We start from the raw sequence: 14,209 nt of genomic DNA on the forward strand, positions 1-14,209 counted from the left end.
TGGAGTCCTCGTGTTACTGCTGCAAAGTGAGCGCCTCTGTGGATACGTGTTCTCCCAGCCCAGCCTCGTGCCTGCAAGGCCTGGACTGACGGGAGCCCCCGGGTACAAATCATCACTGCCTGCAGTTAAATGAAACTCAAGGGTTTGGTATACTCCATGTCGGTATTTAAAAAGTGCCTGACAGTTCATGTTGGTGGTGTGGGGCTCTAGCACATGTGAGAATTCAGGCTGCATCTTTTGAAAAGTAGCCTGATCTCGCTGGTTCCATTCCAGTTGCAAAAGGCTCCAGAGGGAAAAGAGAAATGCTTTGTTAGCTGAGGAAGAGGCAGGACAGGCCAGTGTGCAGCAGAGAGGACAGGAGAGGAGCCTGCTCTCCCAGCCAGTCCCTAATGCCTGCTATTCCCCTTTCCTAAATCCCTTAAAAGCACCCAGCATGACTGCCCCGAGGGCCTTTACAGGGCAGGGCGGTGAAGGTGGGAGCAGCTGCAGTGCTTTGGGGACCTGTGTCACTGGATCAGCTTGTACTATGCAGTGGCTTTAGCAGTGTCCTCAGCCCTCTGTGCCTCAGTTTCCCTCATACCTGCAGTGACACTACTGACATGCAGCTTCACAATCCCACCTGTGGGAGTGTCAGAGCTGCTGGATAAATGCAATGTGCTACTTGTTGGCTGAGTCGTGACCAGCCTGTGAGACACCTGTCTGCAGGTAACTTTTGGAAGGGCTGCACAGGGTACCTCACAAAACAGTGCAGGAATTTATGGCCAGGTAGCAGTGGGAAACATGGTGCCCTGCAGGGGGCTGCTGGAACTTCATTAGAGCAGCGTGCTCATGGTTACAGGAACAGCATCCTCACTCCTGACACCATCCTTTGTCCCAGATATCCCCCACACCCATTTCAGAACATTCCCGTGGCATTTCAGCAAAGCTGAGCTGTGTTTGAACTAGAAAGTCACCACCCTGGATTGGAGCCCTGTGACTGGGATGTGTAAGAGAGGGCAAAATGCTGACTGAAAGTGCTGCAGGGAAAATCCTGCAAATGCTCTGGCATCCAACTGACTCTCTGGCTGTCCTACACATACACAAGAGCCATACTGCAGTCAGGAGTTAACTGGGAACAGAGCTGGTGCAGGTGGCAAATGCCACAGAGAGCAGGCCTCCTCCACTCAGAGCTGGGAGAAGCCAAACTAATTCCACCTTAAGTTAGCCCCAATCTCTAGCAATTTTAGCTGGGATCACGTGTTAGAGACAGGCTTTGGATGCCTGCTTGCTGTGCCTGAGTTACTGTGCAGTTGTTCTCTGGGTCACTGCCACTCGTGAGGGGTTGAGCAAATGCTGTTTGGTCGGTTGGGTTTGTGTATTTGTTTTCTGTTCAGCTCTGTGAAATCCCTGGAGACTTCTCTCCTCCTTTCAGTGCTGGGGCCGTGCAGTGCCACAGCTTTGGCCACTCTGACGCCACTTCAGAAATGCACATTTTATGTGAGCTGCTTTTCTGGCCTGAAGTCTCCTCCTCTGACCCTTCAGACAGGGAAATACCTTTCTAATAACACACGGAGACTGCACTGTTTGTTTTTCTGGAGTGCTCTGCACTGGCAGCCCGGTTGGTTTAGCAACAAACCCTTTAGTCTTTAGATTTCAAGCACTCCTGGTGTTGGACGCCCTGCGAAATCAGAAAAGTGTTTATTCTCAGGCTACAATGCTGAGTTGCCCAACTGCCCTCCATTTTTCCCAGGGATTGAGTGGGGGAAAAATGGGGGAGCCAGTGGGTCTCCTTCCCTTTCAGAGAGTTTGTAAAGGGTGCAGGCAGAGAAGAGTCACCTTCTGCTCATCCAGAGGTGATGCCCAGAGGAATTTTCTCCTATGGGGAAAATTAAGGGTGCTTTCCTAGTGCTTTGCCTTGCAGGCTTGCTAGAGGACATGGGGTCCTGCCCAAACTCTTCATCCACCTCTTGATTTGCACAGGCTGCAGGCAGACAACTGGCCAGTCTGATTTTCTTGTAGCTCCCTAGAAACATCCCAGATTTGCTGTAGAAAGCTGTAAATACCATAAGGATGCAGCAGGCTGGTTGTTCTCTTTTTAATCTTCTCTGAGAACAAATACACCCTAGCCATTGGCAACTCTCATCCCTGGCTAATCACTGCTGTCATTAGCAATGGCTTGGCCCTGGTTTGGGAAGGTCTGAGAACACACCTTGCTGCTGGCTAACTCAGGGACCAGGGTATATCTCCTGTGCCCCGTGTGACACAGGGCCTGCTGGCTCTTCAGGCCCTGTGCCTGGCTTGTCTTGCCCTGAACCCGCACACACTGGTAGTCGTTGATGCTGCACGTCCTGAGTTACTCATTGCTGCAGCTGAGAGAGAGGCCCCACTTCTTGCTGTGAGTAGTAACTTTCTCCTCCTCTGGGAAGGGCAGCTGGCCCTAGGGCCAGCACAGCAGTACTGTAGGTGTGCCCCCCTGGGAGGGCACCACTGCTGCAGCCATTGCCCCTGAATCACTTAGGGCCAGGGAGGGACAAGAACTGCACCAATCCAAGGATCATACTGGCAAAACGATGACAAGAAAAACTCCTCACCCTTTCCTAGTGTGAGGGAAAGCTCACAGTTTGCTTTAAGTAAGGGTTTATCTTTTCATATTCTTTAGGGAAGATTTGTTCTTGTCTCTGTAAGTTCATTCTCAGTTCATCAAGTAAAGGCAGCATCTTTCTCTCACGCTGTCTTTAGGGAATATTTGTGTCAATACTGTCTGGGATGGGATCCTGCTCTCAGCAATAGCCCCTGGTTACTCTTACAACCCAAATATTATGCTGTTACAGCATAACAGATACATACACGATATTTCTATATACACACACAGGCTGTTTTCTATCTCTTGGAATATCTGGGGACTTTAACTTAAGCAATCTTCTGCTTCTGCTGTTGAAGTGTCTGATTCTCTCTGTTTCTCCTGTAGCACGTTAGTTTGTCTCATCTGAGCAGTTTCTGCCTTTTTGCTCGAGTAATCATGACCCCCTGAAGAGTCTGGGTGCACACAGTTGCTCTGGACCCTTCTGCACAGCTGGCTGAAACAGTGCTCTCACCACCATGGTGGCTTCCAGCCCTGTGCTATCCATGGGCTGGGCTGGAGACCATGGGGGAATGGAGCCATACTCCCAAAAAAATCTCTAGCCTGCTCTTGAAAGACAAAGATGACTCAGGAGCCACAGTCCAGCGTGGCAGGAGGTTGAGAGGGCCTCCCAAAGCACTGCCTCAGAGGGAACTTTGTGCAGGTAGAAAGGCTGAAGGTCCAGTCCCCCCTGGAAACCAGCTGGGGTTGCATGGCCACTTGTCCCTACAGCATTTTTGTCCCTGAGGGCTTCCTGATTTCAGCTTTCCCTACATTAAAAGGGAAGCACTTCAATTCCAGGTTAATTATAAATTCAGTTAATTATAAAGAACTTCTTGCACTATCTCAAAGTGATGAAAGGAGTTTGCTGATGGTGTCCCTGGAATTTAAAGTATGTCTTCTCATTTTATTTCCCTCATTAACACTGTGACCCAAGCTGATAATCCCTGTGTTTCTCTCCTCTCTCAGTGGATTACATTTAACTAGAGCAAATTGTTAACTACTCAGAAGAACTGGGCCTTTGTTGTGTTGGACTCATTTCACTTTGGCACCTCCCTCCACACCTTTTAAGTTTGCAGGTGGTGAACACCTCCCCTCAGAGTTTATTGCCTCATCTCTAAGGAGCTGTTTGCATCTGTTCCTCACAGGAGATGAGGAACACTACTCTAAAGTTATGGATCCAGGTCCATCTTTTCCTTCCCTTTGCAGCTCACCAGGGATCTTGGTCAAGCAGCTATTGCAGAGTGAACTCACAGCACAGCCCAAGGGTTACTGACCCTACAAGGGCATGTTTTCTAGAGGTCTGTCAGCTCTGGCAGTTTTAAGTACTTATTTTTCTTCACAACATAGTTGTTTACGTTACATATCTGACCACATTGCAAACTTCTGTGACAGGGAACAGACCCTGGAACACTTTTCACTGGGATATCGCAGTAGGATAGCAGCACTTCCCAAGCCTCATATATTCCTGTGGTCTAGCCCCAGGCAAGCTGGGTTTGATTTGTACCTCATGATCAGCTGCAAGGGGACTTGTGTGGGGGTTGAAGATGGGAAATTGTGCCTTTTCCCATCCCTGACCTGCTGAATAAAACCTAAACCTATACAGGCCTCAAAGTAGTTCACATGGTGTGCTCTAATCAGTGGGGGAAAACCCCTCACAGTGACTTTGGACAGGGTGGGACCAGTGTCCATAAAAGCATTCCAGCAACCTTAGGCTGACTGATTTAGAAGAGCTCTCTTCTATCCTGACATATAGCACATACAGCATGCCAGGAGGGTTTAGAAACTCAAGCCATCTGGAGTTCTTTCCCACAAAAACATGTGTGTGCCAGAATTGGTCTCCTTTGAGCCACCCACAGTGAGAAGGGATTGTATTAAAGCTGGCTCAAGTTTCTTAAATTCAATTTCAGGCAAAAGAAAATTGTCAGCAAGTATTTGGAAAATGCCTTGGAAAGAACAAGCTGATAAAATGTAACAATCTTTGAAGAAACAGTAACATTGTCCATTCTGAGCCCTAAGACACTGAAGAGCCATCAAAGTGATGCTACGTGCAGTGCCTTCCTCTTCCTGCCATCTTCTCCCTCAGTGTTTTTTTGTTTTTTCAGCCAGATTTAGAGTTTACCTGAAATGAGTCCAGGGTCATGAAGGCTCCCTTAGTTCAGAGGACAGCTCTGTGCTTCCCTGGCTGTTGAATTGCGATAGACAAAGATACACTCGGGGTTTAAGACTAACACTGATGGGTCTCTTTAGTACAGCAGCTATAAATCAGTATCAAATGGAGGCAGATCATTTGATTGCCTCCCACTATTCGTGACAGGCCATTTTACAGGGTGACACCTCATCTGAAAGGTAAAGAAGGAGGAACCAGTTAGAAATATGCACAGGCACACACACACACACATTTGGAAATACAAGTGGCAGTTCAGTAAGTTCTGCTTGGAAGCATAAGCATCATTCCCAAGCACTGTGGGCAGAGCAGAAACCCTGCTCCTGAAGCCTCTGAGGGCTGTGGTGCTCTTGGCTGGGTCCATGAAAGGATTCTGGCCACAGCATGATGAAATGAGGCAGTGGTGGGGAGCCCTGGGCACTGCAGGATGCAAGGAAAAGGGAGGGCAGACAGGATTTCTCACAGTGACAGGAAGAACTGGGAGAGTGTGACTCATGCCCAAGGCCTCAGCCGTGACTCAGGACTGGGGTGGCAGCATGCCTGCCAAAGTCTACACGATCCCAAAATCCAAGGGGAGCACCACACTGCGTCCTCCCTCCCCTTCGACCACAGGCAGAGGAGAAGGACTTTCCAGGTGCCATGTCTGAATGCTTGGACACACAGATCCATGGCTGACTGCTGCTCCTCTCGAGCACAGACCGTCCAGCAGCTAAAAAGTCACCCAGCATGAAATCAACAGGCAACCATGAGGAACTGCAACTCTGGGCCTGTTGGGAGGCAGCAGTGAGGAACCAGGGAGAGGGCAGAGTTGCAAGATCTTTGCTTGAATCATCTATTCAGTATTTATAAAGCAAAGAGACAAAAAATCCAAATCAGATGCAAATAACTGCTGAACTCAAGCATCTGCATTCCCCTTGAGCCTTCCATTCAGCAGATGACTAAACCAGCTCTAGTGTTTATGCAAAGGAAAATGTGCAACTTCCCTTGGCTGTGCCCATCTGTGCTTCTTAGCCTGCAGGCCAGGCTGCCAGGCTTACTGACCTCTTGGAGATGTATTTATTAAAGCCACTTGCCTGGAAGCTGCCCTGCCTTGGCAAGAGCACTGCATTCCTTCTTTTTCCCTCTAAAACACTTAAACCACATCTAGTCCATGAGAGGTACATGGTATGGTGCCATGCAGTGGCTCATCTTTCTCTGGAAACAGATGTGTTTTGATACATCCATACATGCATTGTGAAACAACGTTGCCCAGCCCCCTCTACAGAAACCAGTCTTTATACATGGGGATTTCTCATGGGTTTTGTCAGCTTCTTGTGCTTGCTGTGAGCTCACAGCTCCTACTGTGTGCTACTTGCTTCTCCCTTGAGCCTCTCTGTCTTCCCTGGCCCATAGCAGGCTTGCAAACAGCCTGGCTGTGAGAGCAAACCCTGCCCTCCTCCTTATCAGCTGCCCATTTGTTTCTCAGGCCACTCTAGATACCCTCTCCAGGCAGCGTGAGAACCACGGGGCAGATAAGGAGGGTGCAGTGCTTGTTGATGGGGGAGCACAGCTCTGCATCCCTGTAGCAACAACACTCCCCACCGAGGCCCGGGAGGTACTTCTTGTCCTCTCTGTGAGTGACACTCAAGACCTTCCCATTTCCCTTAAACATTCTCTTCTGTTTACCAGTGACGTGCAACTCCCACGTGGACTTTGGACAACCTGAGATAACGCCTGCCCTGTGCTTGGCCGTGCAAAGCTATTTGTTCCCTGTGGCATTGTTATGGGACTCCAGGTCTGAGACACACACTAATTCAAATTCTTCGAATTCCCACTTTCACTAGAATATTCCAGGCTACATTAAAGACCATAAAACACCTCTTGTGGTATCAAACCCATCAGAACATTCCTTCAGTCTAGAACTGTGTGTCAGGAAAGCCAAAAGAAAATATTTAAACGAAGAACTCTTGTCACAGAGGCCCTGCAGCAAGGAGGAAGCTCAAAGGATTTTGGCCCTTGCTTCCCATGGCAGCCTTAGAAATGCCAGCTGAGGCCACACAGCCTGACAGCTTGTGTGGAGAACCTTGCCTATGGTTTTGGTGGGTGTTCCCTTCACAACAGAAATTCTGACTTCTTAAACAAGTTGTTTCTTAAGCAGTTCGCTTATAGTTTATGGACAGGCTGTAGAGTAAGAACACCCTGGTAGACATTAGGAGCTAAAATGCCTTTGCCAAAATCCAATCCAGATTTAAAGTACCATGAGCCCTAGGCTTATTTAAACCACCCAGAAAGAAGTTTTCTCTACCAGGTCAAATTAATGGCTCTAATGAAAAAAACAACCTACATAAAATCATGCATCTGCATCTTCACAGAGAGGCTATTGCAGTATGTGCTCAGTTAAGTATTTAGCACAATGTATATATAACTGCCTCACCACCAAGCCTTTCTTGGTATCTTAAAATACATTTCTTTAAATTAATGGTAAAACACATTTTCTTTGCTTAAATAGCCTCATGTCGGGGATGAGTGGTATTAATTTAACCAAACTAAGAATTCTGCTTTTAGTGCTTTCCAATGGACCCAGTTTCCAAAGAAAATGTTTTTCCCTGAAAGGCTAACGATTTTCATTTAATGGGGAAATTTGGGCTGGAGAAAACTGTACTGTTAATTGGGGGGAGGGGGTATTCTTATTGTAAACCCCACTCTGCTAAGCTGCCATCTGCTGCTACTAGCAGGAAATGTAGTCATGAGAAATTCTAACTTTACTGGGATTTAGTAGCAATTGGGGTTGTTTCATTACTTCCCAAAAGTGTGCAAGACTTTCTTCTCACTGTGGAGTTGTATACAAACCATTTCATTCAAATAGCATTCATCACAGCAGAAAAAAAGTGCATTTTGTATGATGGAGTTTTCAGTGGTGGGTTGTTGTTTGGTTTTTTTTTTTTTAATTCTACAAGTTCTCTTTCTCTTTGCTTCATAAAGTGCTGTGATACAAAGGGTGCCCTGGCCTTTGGCTTGGGTTGGCAGTGCTCTGTGCTATTGCTCATCAGCTTTGCCCAGGGACACTTCTTTAATTGCAAGAAAGCCCCTGGGGTTGTTTGAGCTGGGCTCCCACCATTGCTCCAGCCTTTGGTCCTAGTCCAGAGGCTTGTAAAAAAACCAGAACTGAAGCACAGCAATTTGTTCCCAGCTTTCTACTCTCAGACTGGGAAGCTCAGTGTACATTTGGTGTACACTGAGGTGGGAAGCTCCTCTTGATTTGCTGAGTGGGAGGAGCTTTGTATGTTCATAGAATATCCCTGCCCCAGAATGGGACTGCTGCTGACTGCTCCCTGTTCTGTGCTGGGTGACCCATCCAGCGTTGCTGGGTGCTGGTGTAAGCACTGTTCTCCAGCTCCTGGTGTTTAAGAAGCCATTCTGTTGGGCTTAAGTGACAAGGACCCTGTAGGCAAAGGCCAGCTGGCAATGGACAAATAGACTTCATTAGTAGCTGTGCAATCACACTGGACTGCCAGCTCACCTGGGCAACTCCTGAGGGAAGGCTGTGGCATGAGTGTCACCAGAGCCACAATTTGGGAACGTAATCAAGGCCTTCACAAGATGCACGTCCAGCTCTGCTGTGCTGTCTGCCTTAAGCAATCTGATGAGTGTGTGCAACAGTGTGTGCCCCAGGAGCAGGGGGGTGGTGACAAGGGGGTGCTGTGCCTTCAGGGTTACCCTCACCGTGACTTTGTAAGGCTCTGAGTGCTCAGGCCTGACAGAATGTGATGGGCAAAGGCCACTGCGTGAAAAACACCCCCCTCCTCTGAAGGCCGTGGTTTTTGGAGTACAAAGCAGTTGGTCAGAGATAAGCATTAAAGAGCAGAGGGGTGGACTTTATCATCAGCAGCTGACAAGTGGGAGGTATGTTTTTAAATGCAATGAGAGGAGAGGACAGAGTCCTGCTGTGCACTAATCTATGACATGTCCTGTGTTTCAGGGTGGTGCAAAGTCAGATGCCTGGATTGGGTGTGAATCCAGGAGCCACGTCCAGCTGCAATGAGGAAACAGGAGGGTGCACAGGTGTGGAAGTGGCCAGGCAGGCTGACAAGTAAGTAGTAAGGAGGTCAGGAGAGCTTTGAAACTGAGATGCTCAGGCTGCATGTGTGTATACCCAGAGGTGGATTATTCCCGGGTGACTGGATCTATGATGCACCAGGGTGGCAATGTGATTCCTCCAGGCATGCCTGATAAAAGATCGGGCCCTGCCTTCCAAGTGGGCTGGAGATGGGTTTCATCCTGTCCACTGCTTATTTCACCAGTACAAAACTTGGAGGATGAGGCTTTCTGTGGGTTAAAAGAGTGGTCATTACCACAAGCAGTGACTGACTGCTTTTAAAGTGTGGTGTAGGAGCTGTGCAGTATTACCAATATTAACAGTTCTAATATCACTAAGGTGATAAACCAGAGTGAATGCACAATGGATCCAGTATGGAAAGTTTTTTCTCAGTTTCAAACTTCCTGACAGTTGCCTTGTAATTTAAAAATTGGAGAAGGCGGTTTATCTGTGTCATCTCAACTGGCAAGCAACCAGTGGGCACAAAATCAGGTCACGACTTATTTAGTTCAGCAGCCTAACAACACTGCTAGGGAGAGAAAAGGGCTCTGAAAAAGATGACAGCGAGGTCTGCAACAGTGTGCAGAAAAACAAAGTGCCACTTAGGTCTGCATCACAGAGGAAGGTCACGGAAAGGCTGTAAAATGAGAATCCCAAGGCAGCACTGTCCCAGCAGCACGGAAGGGGAAAAACCTCATCCTTTGGAAGCTGCAGGTGTCTGTGGGGAACCAATAGGCTCCCATCAGACGGCTTTAGTCAGCTCACAAACTTCTTTCATTTGGGGTTCCTTCCATGAAGTTCCATGTATAGGAAGGCTCCATAATCCCCAGCTGGACTGAAGGGGAAGGGAGATACACAGGATTCCTTCTGCTGCAGGGAAGTCCTGGAGGGCCCTCGAGGTGCCCATGCCAGTGGCTCAGAGGCCACTTCAGAGTTGAATTTCTCATGAGTTCAAGTTTGTGTTGTCCTCTCAGAGAGGAATGATCATTGACAGGACACTGCCTTGGTTTACTGAGCTCTTTCCCCTGTAAAAAGAGAAAACCTAGCTGGGAAAAGGCTCCAGCCTTTCATGGCCACAGAGTCAGGCAGAGTAGCTTCCCTTCTGCAGGAAAGAGTTCCTCCCTCAAATAAACCCGGAGCAAAGTGGAGGCCTCAATTAGTGCTTGAGCAAGGACTCGAGGCATTCCCTGGCACGCGTGTTATGCAAGGGTCAGGTTCTGCTGCCCTCATTCCCGTTCCTCCCCGAAACTGCAGCCATTTAGGCACATGCCTCAAATCCATGAGCAGTCCCACCTACTGCTGTGGTCTGCTCCAAAGCCTCCCACTGACACAGAGCCAGCAGCCCCGGTTTCACTGGTCCTACAGCTGGGGTCACCCAGCAGCAGGAGCAGCAACCAGGGAGGGATGGATCTCTGCCTCAGGAATCTTAGCTCTCTTCCTGCCTTCAAAGAGGATCTGTAGGAGAGCCAGGTTAGGTGCAAGATTAACTTATTGCATTTTTGATGCTTTAGAAGCTCGTTTATGCTAAATCAGAGAGCAGAGTACATTGTAGGACCCACGTAATCCAGTGATATTCCTAAAGACAGCTTGTTATTTGTAAGCTCTGAGGAATGACTGCACTGGATATCTCCTCACTGCACTTGGCCCCCCAGTCCCACCCGCTCCCATCACATGAACACCTAATAGGCAATTTCGGGCTGGGGTCTCTGGAGAAATGCAGCTCTGGTTATGAACCTGCCTTCCCCCTGCAAGCCTGGGACCCGTGCTACAGCCCAGCTCCATTTCTGCCCAACAGAGACTCCTGCTGCAACGCTTTCCATGCCCAGGCGTGGGAACAGGGCTCTAGCCACAGTGTGGGGGCCGCTTCCTAGTCCTGTGGTGTGAGGAGAGCGGCTGGAGTTGCAGGAATGAGGGAGAGGCATCCATGCTGCTGGACAGCCCTGGGCAGCTGTGGAGGGGAGCAGGGCTGTGATGCTGCCCTGCATTCCTTTGGGCATTGGCTGATGGGCAAGGTGGCCTGGGAAACACCTTTCCCTACTCACAGGCTCTCCCACTGCCACCCTCTGCCCCAGCCAGTGACTCTCTGAGGACTCTTGCTGGAAGGCTGGATCTTGATCAGCTGCATTTTTAAAAGTGGGACTCATCCTTAATCTCCTGGGATTAAAAAGGGATGCAGTTTTACCACTCTCCAGAATTTAGGTGGTGTAAACAAGTGTTTTGCAAACACCAGGACCAACAACAATCTGTCACTGTCAGCAAAAGCAAGCGCTCCACCCTGCTTGGGGCCAGGCTTGAGACTCACCCCAGACCCATGGTCCCACTAACTGGTGACCGTGGCTGCACCCAGCAGCTGGTGCCAGCCCTGTGGGCAGCAGAGGACTTGATTCCCAAGGGTTCTGCCAGCTTCCAGCAGAGTTACTGCATCCTCTCACGGGTAGAAAAGCAAGTAAGGGGAGAGAGGGCAGAGAGGCTTAGACAACGGTTCATTGGAATAATTTAAAAGTACATTCTGCAATAGGTTCAGTCTGTTTCACAGCTTTGTTCTGCCTGCGTGGCTTCCTCTCGCAGGATGGCCCCCAAGGTCCCGTCTCCACTGGCAGGGGTTGCCAGGGAGCCGTCTGTCAGTCACTCTCGCTGCTGGATCGGTGGGATGCTGCCCCACGGCCATGCTGCACCTTGAGGCAGGAGGGCAGCGCTGCCCTGCCAGTGGACAGCGGGACCTTGCTGACAGAGGACACGCTGCGGGCCAGGGGCTGCGTGGGGAACATAATTACGCCACGGGGTGCCTCCAGGAGCTGCCAGATCTCCCCCGAGGTGGAGCCGCCCAGGTACTCCCAGGGCCGGCGCCCGCTGCTGTCCCGCACCTGCACCTGGCAGCCGAGCTGCAGCACCAGCACCTTGATGACAAGCTGGTGGCCGTGTATGGCAGCCAGGTGCAGCGGCGTGTACCCGCAGCCCGAGCGGGCGTCCACGTCCAGGGCCAGCCCCGTCTGCCGCGCCGCCGCCGCCAGCTCCTGCAGGCCGGGCCCGTCGCCGTGCTTGGCCAGCCAGTGGAGCACCGTGAAGCCTGACATGAAGTCCCGCAGCAGGGCCAGCTCCGGCTCTTCCAGGAAGAGCCCCCGCAGGCGTGCCCAGCACCCCGCTGACATCGCCACTAGCCAGGCGTGCTCCCGCTGTCCCAGTGGCACCGATGGCCCCCGGCTTAGGGCATTTCTAGAGGAGCTCCTGGAGAGCGTGGTGCGGGGCTGCCGCCCACAGTCCTCGGGCAGCGAGGGGGGCGTGCTCTGCACCTCCGACAAAGCGAGCTGGCACCTGATGCTCCTGAAGACAGGCAGCGGTGCTGGGGGACAGCTCTCTGGGGCTTGGGGCGCTATGGGGCCCTGTGCTGGCTGCAAGGACTGGGATGGAGGTGGCCTGGAAGGGGGTGGCTGCAGGGAGCGGGATGGAGCTGGCTGAGTGGGGGAGCGCGGCAGGGATTGGGATGGGGGTGGCTTGGTAGGGGGTAGGACCCGAGGACCAGACGGCAGTGTGAGAGTTTGCCGTGGGTACAGCAGCAACACTTGAGGTTGGGTTGGTCCGTTCGGGGTCAGCCCCCCGGATCCCCTCGGCAGGGCTGGGGATGGCCTAGTGGGGAGCTGCTGCAGGGACCTGGACTGTGATGGGGGCAGCCTGGTGGAGGGGAGCACCTCTGGGACTGATAAAAGTGGGGATGAGGAGGGGCTGGCAGGGAGTGCCTGCAGGGACCGGGACAGGGGCAGCACCCCCGGGGCGGACAGCAACGGCAGGGACCGCGATGGGGGCAGCTCGGTGGGGGACAGCGCCCTGGGGCCCGATGACAGCTGGGGGGACTGGGAGGGTCCGGGGGGGGGTGGCCCCCTCAGGCTTGCTGAGGGCGCCGGGGCCTTCAGTAGGGGCATCCCGGTCGGGAGCTGCGGCGACGACCGGGGCTGAGGCACCCCGGAGCCCGACGGCAGCGGTGGGGACCGGGAGCGGGACGGTGTGGCAGAGGGCGGCCCGGCGGCAGGCAGCGGCGGCGATGGGGACCGGGGCGGCACAGCGGGGGCCAGCGCCCCAGGAGCCGAGGGCAGCAGCGGGGGCCGGGAGTGCGGTGTGCCGCCGGGGCGGAGCGCCCAGGGCCCGGAGGACAGCGGCTGGGTCCGGTACGGGGGCGGCTGCCTGGGGGGCGGCGGGGAGAGGGAGCGGGGCGACCCGGCGGGGGGCGGTGCCCCGGGGCCCGGCGGAGGGACGGCAGCGGCGGCGGCAGCGCGGCGCGCCCGGCGGCACTCGCAGCAGGGACCGCCGCGGCCCCGGGCGGAGCAGCCCCCCGACACGGCGGCACTCCTCGGGGGCTGCCCCCCGCAGGGTCGCCCCTGCTCCGCCGCCTCCCCGCGGGGGTCGCGCCGCCCGTCGGGGTCGCGTCGGGGCGGCGGCGGTTCCGGCTCCTTCTTTGCCTCCTCCCGCTGTTCCTCCGGCAGCGGCAGCTCCTCATCGAGGAGGTCGCGGTACCTGCGGCGGAGGACGATGTCCTTGGAGGCGCCGGGGGCGGCGGCGGGGTGGACGGTGGCCAGGGAGTTGACAAGGCTCTTGAAATACTCGCGGCGCTCCCGCCGCTGTTGCTCGGTCAGCGCCGGGTCGCGAAGGAAGCGCTGGAAGTGGCGGAGCAGCGCCGAGTTGGGGGCTCGCCCCCCGGCCGCCCAGAGAAAGTCCAGCACAGCCTCCTGGCTCAGCTCCCGCGCCATGCTCCGGGCCGGCTGGCTCTCGGTGCTCCGTGCTGTGCCTCGGTGCTCGGCGCTGAATCCAGGTGCGGCGGGGAAACCCGCCTCCTGCCGCGCCGGGCCTCTCCGCCTCCTCCTCCGCAGTCGGGCCGCCACCGCCCGGTCGCCTTTGCCCGGGGTGGTGGCCCCTGGGGCAGCGAGCTGGGGTGACAGGAAAGGGGAAAAGCAGGATACGGGGGCTGGAGGAGCTGAGAATTACGAGGGTCATTTGCTGGCAGGTGGTGAGGAGAAAGAGTGGTTTATCAGTCATTATGTCAGTGAACGGACAGGAGACGATAGACATAAACTGAAATGCGAGAAATTCCATTTGTGTGTGAGGAAAAATTATTTTATAGTGAAGGTGGTCAAGTACTGGAACAGTTTGCCCAGAGAGGTTGCGGTCTCCATTCTCAGGAGATGCTCCATGGGACACCTGAGAAGGGGCTGCACCAGACCATGTCCAGAGGTGCCTTCCAACCTGAACTACCCTGTGATTCAGCTACTTAGGAAAACTGGCACTAAAGAGTCATGAACGTGCTGTGGTTCGAGTGAGCTGATATTACAAGTGTGTGGGATTGTACCCATGTACGACAACCACATACAAATACCAGGAG

The 14,209-nt window shown here is 53.0% G+C and overlaps 1 protein-coding gene across 1 annotated transcript; it reads right to left on the bottom strand.

Moving 5' to 3' along the window:
• Positions 1 to 11,375: 11,375 nt before the first annotated feature.
• SOWAHB (sosondowah ankyrin repeat domain family member B) lies at positions 11,376 to 13,580 on the bottom strand. The gene has a single exon (XM_032686710.1). The coding sequence runs from the start codon at positions 13,578 to 13,580 to the stop codon at positions 11,463 to 11,465; it is 2,118 nt and encodes a 705-aa protein (XP_032542601.1). The 3' UTR covers positions 11,376 to 11,462.
• Positions 13,581 to 14,209: the final 629 nt, after the last annotated feature.

The sequence above is a fragment of the Chiroxiphia lanceolata genome, chromosome 4, assembly GCF_009829145.1.
Source record: "Chiroxiphia lanceolata isolate bChiLan1 chromosome 4, bChiLan1.pri, whole genome shotgun sequence".
NCBI lineage: Eukaryota > Metazoa > Chordata > Aves > Passeriformes > Pipridae > Chiroxiphia > Chiroxiphia lanceolata.

Excerpts from the sequence above, each read along its gene's own strand:
- SOWAHB (XM_032686710.1), bottom strand. The coding sequence starts at position 13,580 with ATGGCGCGGGAGCTGAGCCAGGAGGCTGTGCTGGACTTTCTCTGGGCG.